Source organism: Myxocyprinus asiaticus, chromosome 19 (assembly GCF_019703515.2).
Source record: "Myxocyprinus asiaticus isolate MX2 ecotype Aquarium Trade chromosome 19, UBuf_Myxa_2, whole genome shotgun sequence".
NCBI classification, from domain to species: Eukaryota; Metazoa; Chordata; class Actinopteri; order Cypriniformes; family Catostomidae; genus Myxocyprinus; species Myxocyprinus asiaticus.
In genome coordinates, this window is record NC_059362.1 from 23567460 (window position 1) to 23583172 (window position 15713).

Genomic DNA, 15713 nt, shown 5'->3' on the forward strand with positions numbered 1-15713 from the left:
TCACTTGTCCACGATCACGTTCCCACTTAGCCAGACGGGATTCAGTAGATACTCTTTTTTTTTTTTTTGGCTTACTCTGAGTTTGTGTAGGAGTCGGTGTTGTGCTGGGAGCCAGCCGTTTGCTGGATTCCATCTCTAAGATAACATTACCTAGTGTTGCAGTTTGTCACTGTTGAATAGCGGAAGCACTGAGGCAAGGCTCTCGGGAGCGCGCATAAACGTCACATCCTTTGATTTTCCCGGCAAAATTGACCCGCTCCCTTCGCATGAAAATCAGTCTACAGGCTTTAATAGGCAACCTAGGAAGTCTGGGAAGGGCTCATTTTTTAAGTTGCGTTACAAGCCGTTCACACATTGGCAAAAAAACAATTGTTACTTATTGCACCTTTAAAGACTGGAAAAATATAGACTGGTCTGATGAATCTCGATTTTTGCTGAGGTACACAGATGGTAGGCCCACTGCAGCCTCAGCTTTCTGCAGCGATGGTGCTGAAAGCCCTTATGTGGGCATGTTTTATGCGAATTACTAACTTGAGGCACACACTCCATTTAGAATAATCCATATTCTTTAACATTAGAAAGAAAGAAAAACAATTTTGTATGTGTACATACGCACCCAATGCTTATCTCATGGAAAGTTCTCGTAAGAACTTTACCTGTGCGTATAACTACGCAAAATGCATGCAGTTATAAGTGAATGAGACCCATCATGCTTAGTATTTATTACGTCGTATGGTCTGTAACTGCACCGTGGTTCCAGTAGTCACTGGATTTCACTCACTTTCCTCCCACACAGGAAATAAATGACAATAAACCAACTCTGACTTAAGAGCTTATAAGAGTGCTGAGTCAGGCCAAAAGTTCAACAGACTCTTCAGCCTACTATGCGGAATTCATTAATCTGTGCAAACATGCTTCTTTCTTACATACTCTCTCTTTCTCTCTCTCTCTTGCACACACACACACACACACATTTATGCACTCTGCAGTAATAACCAGTTCTGAAAAGGGCAACAATAAACACACACTGAGAAACAAGCACTGAGAGAGAGACAAAAGGAGCTAAAAGGTGTGTCCAATAGGATGGAGATTTGACATGCATCCCACACGCCTGCACTGGCTCTCTTCACTGTCTTGGCAAAGGCTCTAGGGAACCAGCGATGACTCAGGTAACTTGGAAACCATGCTACACACCCTGCACAGTCAGCATGGGGTGTATGTCCGCTAGCAATAGGTTTGTATGAGATTTACACAGGATAGGAGGTGAATGAGATCTTTTGTTGCTTTATCAAAACACAATGAAATTCTTTTATCATCATCTCAATCAATGTCTTCTGCAGGTTGTTTGTACTCTAAGTCATAACTGAATAATAATAACTGAAACCCTTCCACTTATATTGGAAATGTGACATGGAAACGATCAAAGGATGAAATTCTGCTGTATGCACTATGATGATATTACAATTCCATTTAGAACAATGACATCATACACCCATCTGTCTCACACAATGTCAAGTATGATTCACGCCTGGACCTGTTCCAAATGGTAATCAAAGGCTGACACTGCAGATTGGATCTTTTAATGGAAAACTCTGATCTATGATCTGGGAGTTATCTGTAATGTCACTCAAGATGATGCCAGTTTAGAAAGCAAAGTCAAGTGTAGGAGAATGCCAAGAATTATCTCTGATAAAAGTAATAAAGTCACTTACTCCACAGTATAAGACATTTGTGTGCCACATAGTGTGTGTTGTGAAAGTCTCGGTTAGGTGGTCACATGTCAGTATGGTGGAGCGTGGACAGTCTGTCTCCTTCTATAGAGAGTTGCTCAATTTAAGGCATGTCACATGGGCATACCTGACTAAAAACAGCAATAGCCCTACAAATAAGACTACAAGTGAAACCTGTCATAACTCTTCTCTACCTACAATTAGAGGAGAGACAGACAGATGTGTACACACACACAAATGTAGAGGCTCTCAAAAGCCCAGTGAACATTCTAGGCCTCATGTTGAAAACATATTCACACATGGTAACAGACTGATCACAGCAAGGAAGGGGGATGAGAGAGAATCAGAGCCAAAATGGAGCTTAGTGGATAGGTAGAGGGCAAAAGAGAGAAAATTGAGGTCAGAGGAAAGGAAGAACTGAGATTGAAAAGAGGAAGCAATGAGTTTGAATAAAATCAGCACAGATAGAGAGCCATGACACGTAGTATAAAAGTGGAAGCTTATGAAAAGGTTCAACTAGGTTCAACTCACTAGTCCTGTTCATTCAGATTTTTGCTTGCCATGCCAATATTTAACACAAATATTGAAAAATAATATTTTTAAGAAACATTATAAAGGTGTCAGGAAATATATATTTCTTTCTCAAAAAAAAAAATTTAAAAAAAAAAAAAAATATATATATATATATATATATATATATATATATATATATATATATATATATATATATATATATATACAGGTGCATCTCAATAAATTAGAATGTCGTGGAAAAGTTCATTTATTTCAGTAATTCAACTCAAATTGTGAAACTCGTGTATTAAATAAATTCAATGCACACAGACTGAAGTAGTTTAAGTCTTTGGTTCTTTTAATTGTGATGATTTTGGCTCACATTTAACAAAAACCCACCAATTCACTATCTCAACAAATTAGAATACATCATAAGACCAATAAAAAAAACATTTTTAGTGAATTGTTGGCCTTCTGGAAAGTATGTTCATTTACTGTATATGTACTCAATACTTGGTAGGGGCTCCTTTTGCTTTAATTACTGCCTCAATTCGGCGTGGCATGGAGGTGATCAGTTTGTGGCACTGCTGAGGTGGTATGGAAGCCCAGGTTTCTTTGACAGTGGCCTTCAGCTCATCTGCATTTTTTGGTCTCTTGTTTCTCATTTTCCTCTTGACAATACCCCATAGATTCTCTATGGGGTTCAGGTCTGGTGAGTTTGCTGGCCAGCCAAGCACACCAACACCATGGTCATTTAACCAACTTTTGGTGCTTTTGGCAGTGTGGGCAGGTGCCAAATCCTGCTGGAAAATGAAATCAGCATCTTTAAAAAGCTGGTCAGCAGAAGGAAGCATGAAGTGCTCCAAAAGTTCTTGGTAAACGGGTGCAGTGACTTTGGTTTTCAAAAAACACAATGGACCAACACCAGCAGATGACATTGCACCCCAAATCATCACAGACTGTGGAAACTTAACACTGGACTTCAAGCAACTTGGGCTATGAGCTTCTCCACCCTTCCTCCAGACTCTAGGACCTTGGTTTCCAAATGAAATACAAAACTTGCTCTCATCTGAAAAGAGGACTTTGGACCACTGGGCAACAGTCCAGTTCTTCTTCTCCTTAGCCCAGGTAAGATGCCTCTGATGTTGTCTGTGGTTCAGGAGTGGCTTAACAAGAGGAATACAACAACTGTAGCCAAATTCCTTGACACATCTGTGTGTGGTGGCTCTTGATGCCTTGACCCCAGCCTCAGTCCATTCCTTGTGAAGTTCACCCAAATTCTTGAATCGATTTTGCTTGACAATCCTCATAAGGCTGCGGTTCTCTCGGTTGGTTGTGCATCTTTTTCTTCCACACTTTTTCCTTCCACTCAACTTTCTGTTAACATGCTTGGATACAGCACTCTGTGAACAGCCAGCTTCTTTGGCAATGAATGTTTGTGGCTTACCCTCCTTGTGAAGGGTGTCAATGATTGTCTTCTGGACAACTGTCAGATCAGCAGTCTTCCCCATGATTGTGTAGCCTAGTGAACCAAACTGAGAGACCATTTTGAAGGCTCAGGAAACCTTTGCAGGTGTTTTGAGTTGATTAGCTGATTGGCATGTCACTATATTCTAATTTTTTGAGATAGTGAATTGGTGGGTTTTTGTTAAATGTGAGCCAAAATCATCACAATTAAAAGAACCAAAGACTTAAACTACTTCAGTCTGTGTGCACTGAATTTATTTAATACACGAGTTTCACAATTTGAGTTGAATTACTCAAATAAATGAACTTTTCCACGACATTCTAATTTATTGAGATGCACCTGTATATTTGTACAACTGTAATTTAACAGATGTAATATACATCAAATACTTTTGCTGGAAAATTACTGCATATGGTCTAGTGGAAAACATTACTGATGCCATGTCCACACTAAAATGTTTTTGTTCGAAAACTCAGTTTTCTGTTTCCTAACGTCATCATTTTCCAAAGTGTGTGGTACTAGATTGTGTTTTCGAAAGTATCAAAAGCATCCTCGCTGGAGGAAAACTCCAATCCAGTGTGGATGAGATCCGTACACACATCAATGCACTTTCAACCGGAAAATTGTGGCCGTGGCCAGATTTCTTTATCATTTTCAACCCATTCTAACTAATTCTTCAAAACAGTCACACATTTTCAACAAAACTCAAAACCTCATTTATGCCAGGCAACTTGATAACTTTACCTTAAGTTACACATTTATATCAGCAGAATTCCCAAAACAACAATATTCAAAACATCACAGCAAATCAAATGTTTAAGTTTTGCAAGACAGAGTAATAAAAGTTGGTAGAATGGAAGAGCAGAAATAAAAAAAAAAAAGAATAAAATAATTTGTGTGTGCTTGGTACCTGACATGGTAAGGTCGAGTCTGTGTAAGAGAGATCGTTTGGCAGACTCCATATCAGGACTGGGGTTATCCAGAGCCTGTCTGCACCACACAATGGGACTCAAGGCTTTCTGCAGAGGACTGTTCAACTTTGCCTCATACAACCTGCAGAAACAGAAGCCAGAGGTCAGTCACATGGAATAAACATGCTCTCATCACAAATTATGCACACAAACATTTAATTAAGAAACATGCTGAGTAGAGACGCACCGATGTATCAGATGCCAATATTTATCGGCCAATTGTGGACCAAATTAAAACCATCGACATATAATAAGCATGAAAACACCGATATGAAAAACCAATGGTTTATTTATAATGAACTAGTAACACACTTTGTAAAAAATCCAGAAATAATAGGCTAATAGCTACAATATGTAGAAGTAGGGTTGGCACTAGGGCTGGGCGATAAAACGATCTCCAAATTTTTCGGAAAAAAATAATTTTCGATATCGATGATAAACTTTAGAGTAATTTTCGATAGTTAGTCTATGTTCTACATTTAGACGATAGAATCAGGTAGGTCTTGCTAAAAATGCGAGCAGTTTGGCAAAGTTATAAACACAACTAGCTAATAATATCACTGTAATGAAATCAGTCTTTTTGGAAGATTTAGCAGGCAGCCCTACTGTCATGTAAACCAGCAATGAGGCTCGGTAGCTGCTAGCTAGCAGCTAGCTATCTGGCTAATTTAACATCATTGTGTACGAACAAGACAACATTGACAATGCAGTACAGCGATATCGACTGAACACAACAACTCCGACTTCAACACCACTGCTGTTTAAGTACTATTTAGTTAAACATTTTTTCATGATCCATAGCACTGTCACAGGCAAGAAAGTTTTTCTTCTTCTTGTGACGTTTATTGGCGGTTGGCAATCTAGCTTATGGTGCATTACCAGCACATACTGAACTGGACTGTGGAGCATCACAAGAAAGTCTTTCAGTGGAGTCAAACGTCAGCTGAAGAGGATGAAATTGGCTAAATTTAATTAAGAGGTTACACACCTTATGTAGGATTAAATCCTAAACTGAGTATACAGTTGAAGTCAGACGTTTACATACACTTAGGCTGAAGTCATTAAAACTCATCTGTTAACCATTCAAATTAGAAAACTATAGTTCTGGCAATCTACTTTGTGCATGACACAAGTAATTTTTCCAACAATTGTTTACAGACAGATTGTTTCACTTTTAATTGACTATATCACAATTCCAGTGGGTCAGACGTTTACATACAATAAGTTAACTGTGCCTTTAAGCTGCTTGGACAATTCCGGAAAATGATGTCATGCCTTTAGGCAATTAGCCAATGTGACTCCAATTAGCCTATTGGAGGTGTACCTGTGGATGTATTTTAAGGCCTACCTTCAAACTCAGTGCTTCTTTGCTTGACATCATGGGAAAATCAAAAGAAATCAGCCAAGACCTCAGAAAAAGAATTGAGGACCTCCACAAGTCTGGTTCATCCTTGGGAGCAATTTCTATACACCTGAAGGTACTACGTTCATCTGTACAAACAACAGTATGCAAGTATAAACACCATGGGACCACACAGCCATCATACTGCTCAGGAAGGAGACGCATCTCCTAGAGATGAATGTAGTTTGGTGCGAAAAGTGAAAATCAATCACAGAACAACAGCAAAAGACCTTGTGAAGATGCTGGAGGAAACAGGTATACAAGTATCTATATTCACAGTAAAACGAGTCCTGTATCGACATAACCTGAAAGGCTGCTCAGCAAGGAAGAAGCCACTGCTCAAAACCGCCATAAAAAAGCCAGACTACAGTTTGCAAGTGCACATGGGGACAAAGATCTTACTTTTTGGAGAAATGTCTTCTGGTCTGATGGAACAAAAATTAAACTGTTTGGCCATAATGAGCATCGTTACGTTTGGAGGAAAAAGGGTGAGGCTTGCAAGCCAAAGAACACCATCCCAACCGTGAAGCATGGTGCAGGAGGGACTGGTGCACTTCACAAAATAGATGGCATCATGAGGACGGAAAATTATGTGGATATATTGAAGCAATATCTCAAGACATCAGCCAGGAAGTTAAAGCTCGGTCGCAAATGGGTCTTCCAAATGGACAATGATCCCAAGCATACCTCCACAGTTGTGGCAAAATGGCTTAAGGATAACAAAGTCAAGGTATTGGAGTGGCCATCATAAAGCCCTGACCTCAGTCCGATAGAAAATTTGTGGGCAGAACTGAAAAAGCATGTGCGAGCAAGGAGGCCTATAAACCTGACTCAGTTACACCAGTCCTGTCTGGAGGAATGGGCCAAAATTCCAGCAACTTATTGTGAGAAGCTTGTGGAAGGCTAACCAAAATGTTTGACCCAAGTTAAAAAATTAAAAGGCAATGCTACCAAATAAAAAATTTTATGTAAACTTCTTACCCACCGGGAATGTGATGAAAGAAATTAAAGCTGAAATAAATTATTCTCTCTACTATTATCCTGATATTTCTAAAATAAAGTAGTGATCCTAACTGACCTAAGACAGGCAATTTTTTCTACGATTAAATGTCAGGACTTGTGAAAAACTGAGTTTAAATGTATTTGGCTAAGGTGTATGTAAACTTCTGACTTCAACTGTACTTTAAAGGTAGCTTACCCTTTGGAGTTTACTTGTAAACAAACAAGATATGTTTAATTCATTCTTGAGGTCTAACAAACATGTGAAATGCAGTTTTGCCCCATTAATAGCATGAAATACATATCGGGATAAATATAATTATCGAATGATATATTATATATTACAAAAATATTGTGATAATTTTTTTGGCCATATCGCACAGCCCTAGTTGGCACTCCTAAGAACATGTAACTAGAGGTAGACTGATATATCGGTTTTACCGATTAATCGGTGCCGATAGTTGCTTTTTGGAACTTTCAGTTATCGGCAAAAATCTATGGCAATAGTTGCTGATGTTTTTCCTCTGTGGCCGGCGCTAGAGGATTCTACTTTATGGGCTCAGTCAGAGTATTTCTTTATGTGCTCTAAAAGTGACTATAGATTGCTCTCATTTTAATGAATGAAGCTTCACAAGTCATTTACATTTACAGTCATTTCTACTCAGATCTCAGAGTAGCTGGAGTAGTATAGAAGCTACCGCAGAAGAAAGAGACACACGAGAAAAGTTTGTTTTATATAATTAAAAAGAAAAAACATTATCTTCAAGTTATGTGCTTGCAGTGTTACCAGCGTTATTTGTTATAATGGGAGAGATCCAATATTCCCGACCTTTCTACTGAGGAAATAATTTTAAGCATCTAAACTACGATACCCTTTCATCACCTCTTTTGCGTAAGCGCGCTCAGTATCAACAACACATCTGGATAAGTCACTTCCGGTAAATCAGATTCCATTTGATGTTCTTTGAGAAAATTTGTTGACTCAGTGTCATATTTAAAGGAACTGGTATTGACACCACATGGTTTATTTTCAGTTTTTGCACATATCTTGTTTGTTCTGTTTTAACTAGACTAAATGTACACGCTAGTCATTTTATTTTGACAGTTCTGGGTCATAAAAGTGCAGCTATCAGAAATACTTCAGGGCAAGACAAGCGCAGCAGCGTTCTTAATCCTTTGTTATTGTTTATGTCCTTGAAATGGTCTTTGTTAAATGTGGTATTGATAGACCAAAAATTTTCAGTGCATCCCTAATGCTGAGTGAAGTTTTAAGATGCCTTGGTTGGTGGTGGCCTATTCAGCAATACACCTTTTCCCTTAAATAAAAGCTGGCCTTCTGCCAAATGACCCAATAAAGTTTCTCTAATCCTCAGGGTAAGGTGTAAACTGCAATCTGTACACAGCTCTTTCATATTGTGCAAGCCAAAGCACTTTGCTTAGTCATTGAGACCTGAATTAATCGGGCTGCATGAAAGCACTGTTTAGATCAGCTGATCAAGGAGTTTGTTTACTATCTGGTAAATATGGGGCCAAATGATTATGACTAAAGTATTTTAGTCATTTATTTTTTAGCACCAAGAGGACAATATAATCAGTCTGCTTGTGGAAATTAAAGTTGTGTCTTTTGTTGATTCATGTACATCCCTTCATCCATCCTAACTGGTATGATTGTAAACTTGGCAATATTTCTGTAAATCAAATGGATTGCTGAAACACACCAGTTAGAGTTTAAAATGATTCAAGGTATGTATGTTAAATGCTTCTAAAGGCAAGACAGTTCAGAACTGGCAACTGTCAGAGACCATATAAGAAATGCATGAGAAATATAAGAGAGAGAGAGAGAGAGAGAGAGCGGGAGGCGGGGGGGGGGGGGGGGGGGGGTAAGAGACAAGATAACAGACAGAACAGCGGCACTGCATAAGTCTTGATTTCTGCTGACCTCAGACAAAAGCAGCTGTTGTTGTGGATCACATCACAGCAAGAAGTGAAGTGGTCAACAAAGTTTTTTACTGCCACAATAAAGAAAACTATATTATAATGTCTTTCAAGTCTATGTTGAACTTGACACAGCGTCCTAAAAACACAGTGCTTAGAGGTGCTGAAAACTAGTGACACAACTAAAGTGAGACGCTCCAAAAGTGTCCGCCTGACAGACGAGTAAAACAACAATTAAAAATAGAGCAGAGGGATGTAGGCCAATAATAGGGTTATGTTCAATGATATAGAAATAAAACAAAATATTTTGTATTGTCTAAATGCTTTACTTGACTGCTGCCACAATATAGATGAATAAGATATCATTTGAATTTTCTGAATTATAGCCTAATATTTAATATATATATATATAATTATTTTAAATTATATATTAAATATATTATATATTTATGTGAGGGCCTTTCGTATTCATGATTAAAATTAATTGACTGACAGTTCTTAAAAAATAAATTAAAAAAAAGTACAGCTCAGGGGCTGTGAAAACAATTACCAATAAAAAATAGTAATGTAGCAGGCATGCATGTTATGCTTCTTTGATTTAAAACTGCAATATGAAAGATTTTTTGGTTAAAAATTAACAAATTGCCATTATTGATAGAGTACATAAACAATCAGTGTTCAAACACTGTCCTTACCTCACCCCGACTCACTATGGTAAGCCTATAAAAATGATTTGTATTTTAAGCAAATCGGGTCCGATTTGGCGCAAAATCACTGGCTTATGACGTACATCCTTGCGTTATTACGTCATGTCCGTGAACATAGGAAAAAAGAACCAGCTGTCTCCTTCCCATGTAAACAGTAGATGGCGGTAATGCACTGTTTTAGTTTGCGAGTAGCCGTTAAAAAGAAGAAAGAAATGGGGGCCTGGGTAGCTCAGCGAGTATTGATGCTGACTACCACCCCTGGAGTCACGAGTTCGAATCCAGGGCGTGCTGAGTGACTCAAGCCAGGTCTCCTAAGCAACCAAATTGGCCCGGTTGCTAGGGAGGGTAGAGTCACATGGGGTAACCTCCTAATGTGTGGTTCTCACTCTCGGTGGGGCGTGTGGCGAGTTGTGCGTGGATGCCGCGGAGAATAGCGTGGGCCTCCACAGTAATGCGCTCAACAAGCCACGTGATAAGATGCGCGGATTGACGGTCTCAGAAGCGGAGATTTGAGATTTGTCCTCAGTCACCCAGATTGAGGCGAGTCACTATGCCACCACGAGGACTTAGAACGCATTGGGAATTGGGCATTCCAAATTGGGGAGTAAAAGGGGAGAACAAAGAAGTTCAGTCAGTCACACTCACACAGTTCCAGACAGCATCGCAACAATCTGGATGGATGTTTATCTATTATCTGTTTGGCGAAGTTGTTTACTAGTTTTAATGCTTGGATATTTTTTCTGGTAGGGTTGTTGAAGCTTATATTGCTTGTCATGCTTGTATGAATCGAACATTACTCGTGTGTTAAGCGATCACAATGTATCTACGTTGTCGGGGGAAGTTACTGTGACATGTTTACTAATATTTATGACTTCTGAAATTGACTTCTTGTAACTGTTATATTGCATTTTAAGCATATTTTTTCATGTTTAATAAAGTATATTTTATCCCCATCATTATTTAATCCTTGTTTTATGTTTTTAGTTTACTGTGTTATTGTGAGCACTGCACAGACATACTATTTTAGTATTACGGTTCACTTGCATTATCAACTGAAGCTGTACAATATAATATAACAACAATTAATGTATAAATACGTAATGTACATATGTTAATTCACTCATATTTAATTCAATAACTGTAGATACAGTTATACCCTACCTTGCACATATTTTACCACTTGCACATGTACATATGTCATTCTATGTTATATGTCCTATTTTTTTTATTTATTTTGTATGTCTATTTATACTCTAACCTTGTTTTATATTCTGTGTCTCAATGTAATGTTCTGTGTGCACTTGCTTGTTTCTCATATTACCAAAACAAATTCCTTGTGTACGTGAGCACACTTGGCAATAAAACTCATTCTGATTCTGATTCTAATAAAGTCTTCCAATGAACTCGTATCAGCCATATCACGAGTATCACCTCTTAAATTGATAAGTGTAGTACAATACAGTGTTTCCTGCACCGCTATTTTGCTGCTGTTGTTTTTGACAACCGTTTCTGCTTAAAATCGGAACTCATTTAGTATCTCTGGAGTGCGGGGTTTTGGAAAGAGGGGGCGTGGCTTATCCAACAGCTCAGTTTGTGGGAATTCTAGAATGGCTAGAATTGCTTACAACCCAGATTTTTGCTTTTTTTTTTTTTTTTGCTTTTTTTTTTTTTTTAAAGAAAAAGAGGGACACGTCAAAATTAATTGTTGTGGTAATCAACATTATGTCTGAAATGCTGTTGATTCAGCTTAACTTGTACTGAAACCAGAATATTCCTATAAACTTCTATCATATACCTACCATCTGCAAATATGCGGATATCTCATTTAAACAGATTTCATTCACAAAACTTGTGCAAATACAATGTTTTCTTCCTGTACAGCGCTCATATATCTTCCTCTGAGAAACCTATTCGATCAGCCTGGATCAAAACTCTGACTCACAAATGTTTCATGACCGTCAGTTCTAACACTGGATAGTCCCTCTTACAAAGAGAGAAAAAGAGAGGAGAATATGCATTTCTTGTGGCAAGCTATTCTCCTGAGAAGCGAAAGAAACTGCTATAAAAGCAGCATTCACATTTCAAAGTCAAACCATAGATCTGATTTTGGATTACTGTGCACTGACTGATCATGTCAAAGGTTCATTGATTTAACACAATTATAAACACATTATCTTGTTATCTTGTCAGCATATTTGCTTACAGAATGCCCTGAAAAGGGATTGATAAGCCTGAGACCCATATGAATCCTTTGTGTGACCTTAAACAACACCACTAAATCCTTTATAAAACAAGCAAACACCATATGCTCTTATCCTTTCAAAACCACGACTAAGAAAATTAAATCAATTACATACACTCTTTGCTGTAATTACTTCTGATCTTTTAGGTTTGATAAGTTTGTTATAGTTCTACCAACTGTAATGAGTAAATCTAATTATATTTTTAGTGCTATAACAGATGATTTTTTGGGGGTTTTTTTACTAAAGTGAGCTCATTCATCTGCTGGAGTCCAGCTGTTGCAGGGATTTCCCAGCGTTGTGCTACCACTACAAAGTATCCGACCAAACAGGATTGAGTGTCAGGATTACAGCATTCTGAGAGGAAAGTCTGAGTACATTGACCTAAGCCACAGAATCTCTCAGACACGTATTAAAGCAAACACAAACAATGGATTACACACTGACAATCAATCCAGCCAAAACATTATGATGCTCATCATGTTCATAAGCATACACCGACTGTATCTGCAAGCACAATAAGAAACAGAAGCCACATCCCAGATAAGTGAGCAAAATTCTATATATATGGACCACAATATATATTCAACTACTACATTAACCCATTATTTTGAAAATAACTGAGGCACACAAGCAGTTGACAAGTACACATTTACTGATGCTGTGTTATCAGTCATAGTGAATTTTAGGATTTTTGTCATTTTAGTGTTGTCTGTTTTTTAAGCATTTGTCACCCTGAGCCAACTTTCAATTGTCTTGAGCTTTTAGTCAAATGTTTGTGTGATTTAAAATAAATCAGCAATGATATACAATGCAGTATGTACATCTAGTGGAGCTGATCTCCTTGAGCCTGTCTGAGGCCTACACAAGACAGATGCAAATGCCTAATTTGTGTGTGATTTAAATGACAATGTTGAAATATGACACCATGGCTGTCATTCAGAAAAGAAAAAGTCCAGGATATATGTACCCCAAATTAATACAGTATAAATAATAAATAAATATATATATATATATATATATATATATATATATATATATATATATTGTCTACAGTTTTGCCCATTAAGATTTTCTGCATTGTGATATTATTTTCAGGGCACTTAAAGGAATATTCAGGTTTTAATACAAGTTAAGCTCAATCGACAGAATTTGTGGCTTAATGTTGATTACCAAAAAAAATTATTTTGAGTTGCCCCTCCTTTTCTTTAAAAAAAAAGCAAAAATTGAGGTTACAGTGAAGTACTTACAACGGAAGTGAATGGGGCCAATCAGTAAATGTTAAAATCCTCACTCATTCAAAAGTATAGCCACAATACATAAACATATTAACATGATTTTAGTGATAAAAACGCTCACTAAACTTTTCGATGTAAAGTTATAGCCAAATTTACAACTTTGCTGCTATGACAATATAATGCCAAAAAACCCTAAAACGACTGTAAAAATTACAATTTAAACAATGTTACAGCTCAAATAATACACGAGTTTTAACAGAAGAATTAATGCGTGCTTTTTTAATTATAAGCTTCACATTTCTGCCGTTAATGGTGCACTCAGTAATTTTTTACTCATTAAAAAGTTCTCATATTCTCATAAACTCATATTTTGCAATATACTGCATGTAGGAAATCAATGAAGTGAAACTCACATGAAGTGAAAGTGAAGACTCCAGTCATATCAGTAACCTTATATTCTACATGGAGAGGGTCCGCACATGGGGGCTGCCATGTTAGAATCACATGACCAGCAGAATACTACTCGCTTAATCTCAGTAACTGTCCTGTTATTTGATGCTTTCACTCATTGATTAAAGTACTCATGGCTGACTGCGAATACTACATTTCTACAATGGCATCTGAAACTTAAAACTATTGATTTTAAATTATGCTGTATCCACGCCTCTAGGTGTCAGTTGCTGGGTTTCCATCCAAAATGTTTTGCATTTAAGCATTTAAAAAAAATGCAAATTGTTGCACGTTTCCATCCACTACATAATGTGCATTATCATGATGGAGCAGCTTAATAACCTCTCCCTGCTTTGGGGACAATTTTATTTGCAAGATTGGAGAAAGTATCTAATTTTATTAAATGCATCCATGAGATAAAGCAGAATAAGTGCAATATCTGATATAATGTGGGCTGAAATAGCTGCAATGCCCACACACCACCAGTCTCCGCATACCTGGGAGCGCCTGCTCTCAAAACTGTTCTGGCGGATTGTGAGGACCCACTTTATCGTCCAGCTGTGCTTTAAACACTTCCGATTGACAAGCGCTATGTTCAAAGAATTGTGCGCAGACCTTTATGTGGGCTAGTCACATCAAGCTATCGCACACTCATAACATGTACGAATAGTCAAAACACGTCATTGTTTTGTGAATAAACCATCACCTTAATGCGCATTTTAATTAATGTGAAACTCTAGAAAATCCACCTCCTCCTAGTGCATTAAAATTTAAGCGAATTTAGAAAGTTTATTAGCATATCAAGCGTTTCCATTCAGGATTTCTTATGCACAATTTCAAAATGCACATAAAAATAGTTGGATGGAAGCCCAGCTACTGTAAGTTCAAGATGACACAAAGGCAAAAGTTACTGAGTGCACCTTTAAACCCTCCAAAACTTGGCCCCATTCACTTCCATTGTAAGTGCCTCACTGTAACCTCCATTTCTACTTTTTTTTTTTTTTAAAGAAAAAGACGAACGAGTCAAAAATATATATTTTTTGGGTAATTAACTTTGCCACAAATGCTGTCGGTTGAGCTTAACTTGTACTGAACCCGGAATATCCTTTAACATTTTACCCCCAATTTCCACTACCGTAATGCATCCAAACGTTTTACTTTTCCAAACGTTTTTTTTTTTTTTTTACTGTATTGCCGTACAGTAAAAAATATGCCAATTTTCATTAAAAACATGAAAGGCAGTACCATGGGAGTACTAATATAATGATGATTAGCATTAAGTTTTTTGTAATTATATTTTGCATACAGAAAATGAAGACTACATTTAGGACCATTAAGATTTTTTGCATTGTGACATTATGTTCAGGACACTTAGGCACATTTTACCCACAGTTCTCATTACTGTAAGGACCCCAGATGTTTTACTTTTACTATTCCCATTGTTTTCAATGATGATTCTCATTACCGTAACGAGCCAGACTTTTACTTTTACTATTCGCACTGTTTTCAATGATGATTCTCATTACCGTAATGAGTCCGGACGTTTTACTTTTACTATTCGCACTGTTTTCAATGATGATTCTCATTACCGTAACGAGTCCGGACGTTTTACTTTTACTATTCCCACTGTTTTCAATGATGATTCTCATAACCGTAATAAGTCCGGACGTTTTACTTTTACTATTCGCACTGTTTTCAATGATGACTCTCATTACCGTAACGAGTCCGGACGTTTTACTTTTACTATTCGCACTGTTTTCAATTATGATTCTCATTACCGTAACGAGTCCGGACGTTTTACTTTTACTATTCCCACTGTTTTCAATGATGACTCTCATTACCGTAACGAGTCCAGACATTTTAATTTTACTATTCCCATTGTTTTTAATGATGATTCTCATTAACATAAGTCATATTTTTTTTCTGTATTACAGAAAAAATATGTTATACAACGATTCTTGTAATTAAAATGAGAATATTGAAATAATGTAATGAGAATAATGTCACAAATTAAAAAAAAAAAACAATAAATAAAAAAAAACCTTAAACGGACATTAAAA

At 37.2% G+C, this 15713-nt stretch overlaps 1 protein-coding gene across 4 annotated transcripts in view; it reads right to left on the bottom strand.

Moving 5' to 3' along the window:
• The window catches only part of LOC127410041 (SLAIN motif-containing protein 2-like), a 45132-nt gene that overhangs the window by 27640 nt on the left and 1779 nt on the right, over positions 1–15713 (bottom strand). For all 4 annotated transcript variants that reach the window (XM_051645043.1, XM_051645042.1, XM_051645041.1 and 1 more), the window contains exon 2: positions 4622–4764. In XM_051645043.1, the coding sequence (XP_051501003.1) occupies positions 4622–4764 (143 nt within the window). The remainder of the gene's footprint in view (positions 1–4621; positions 4765–15713) is intronic.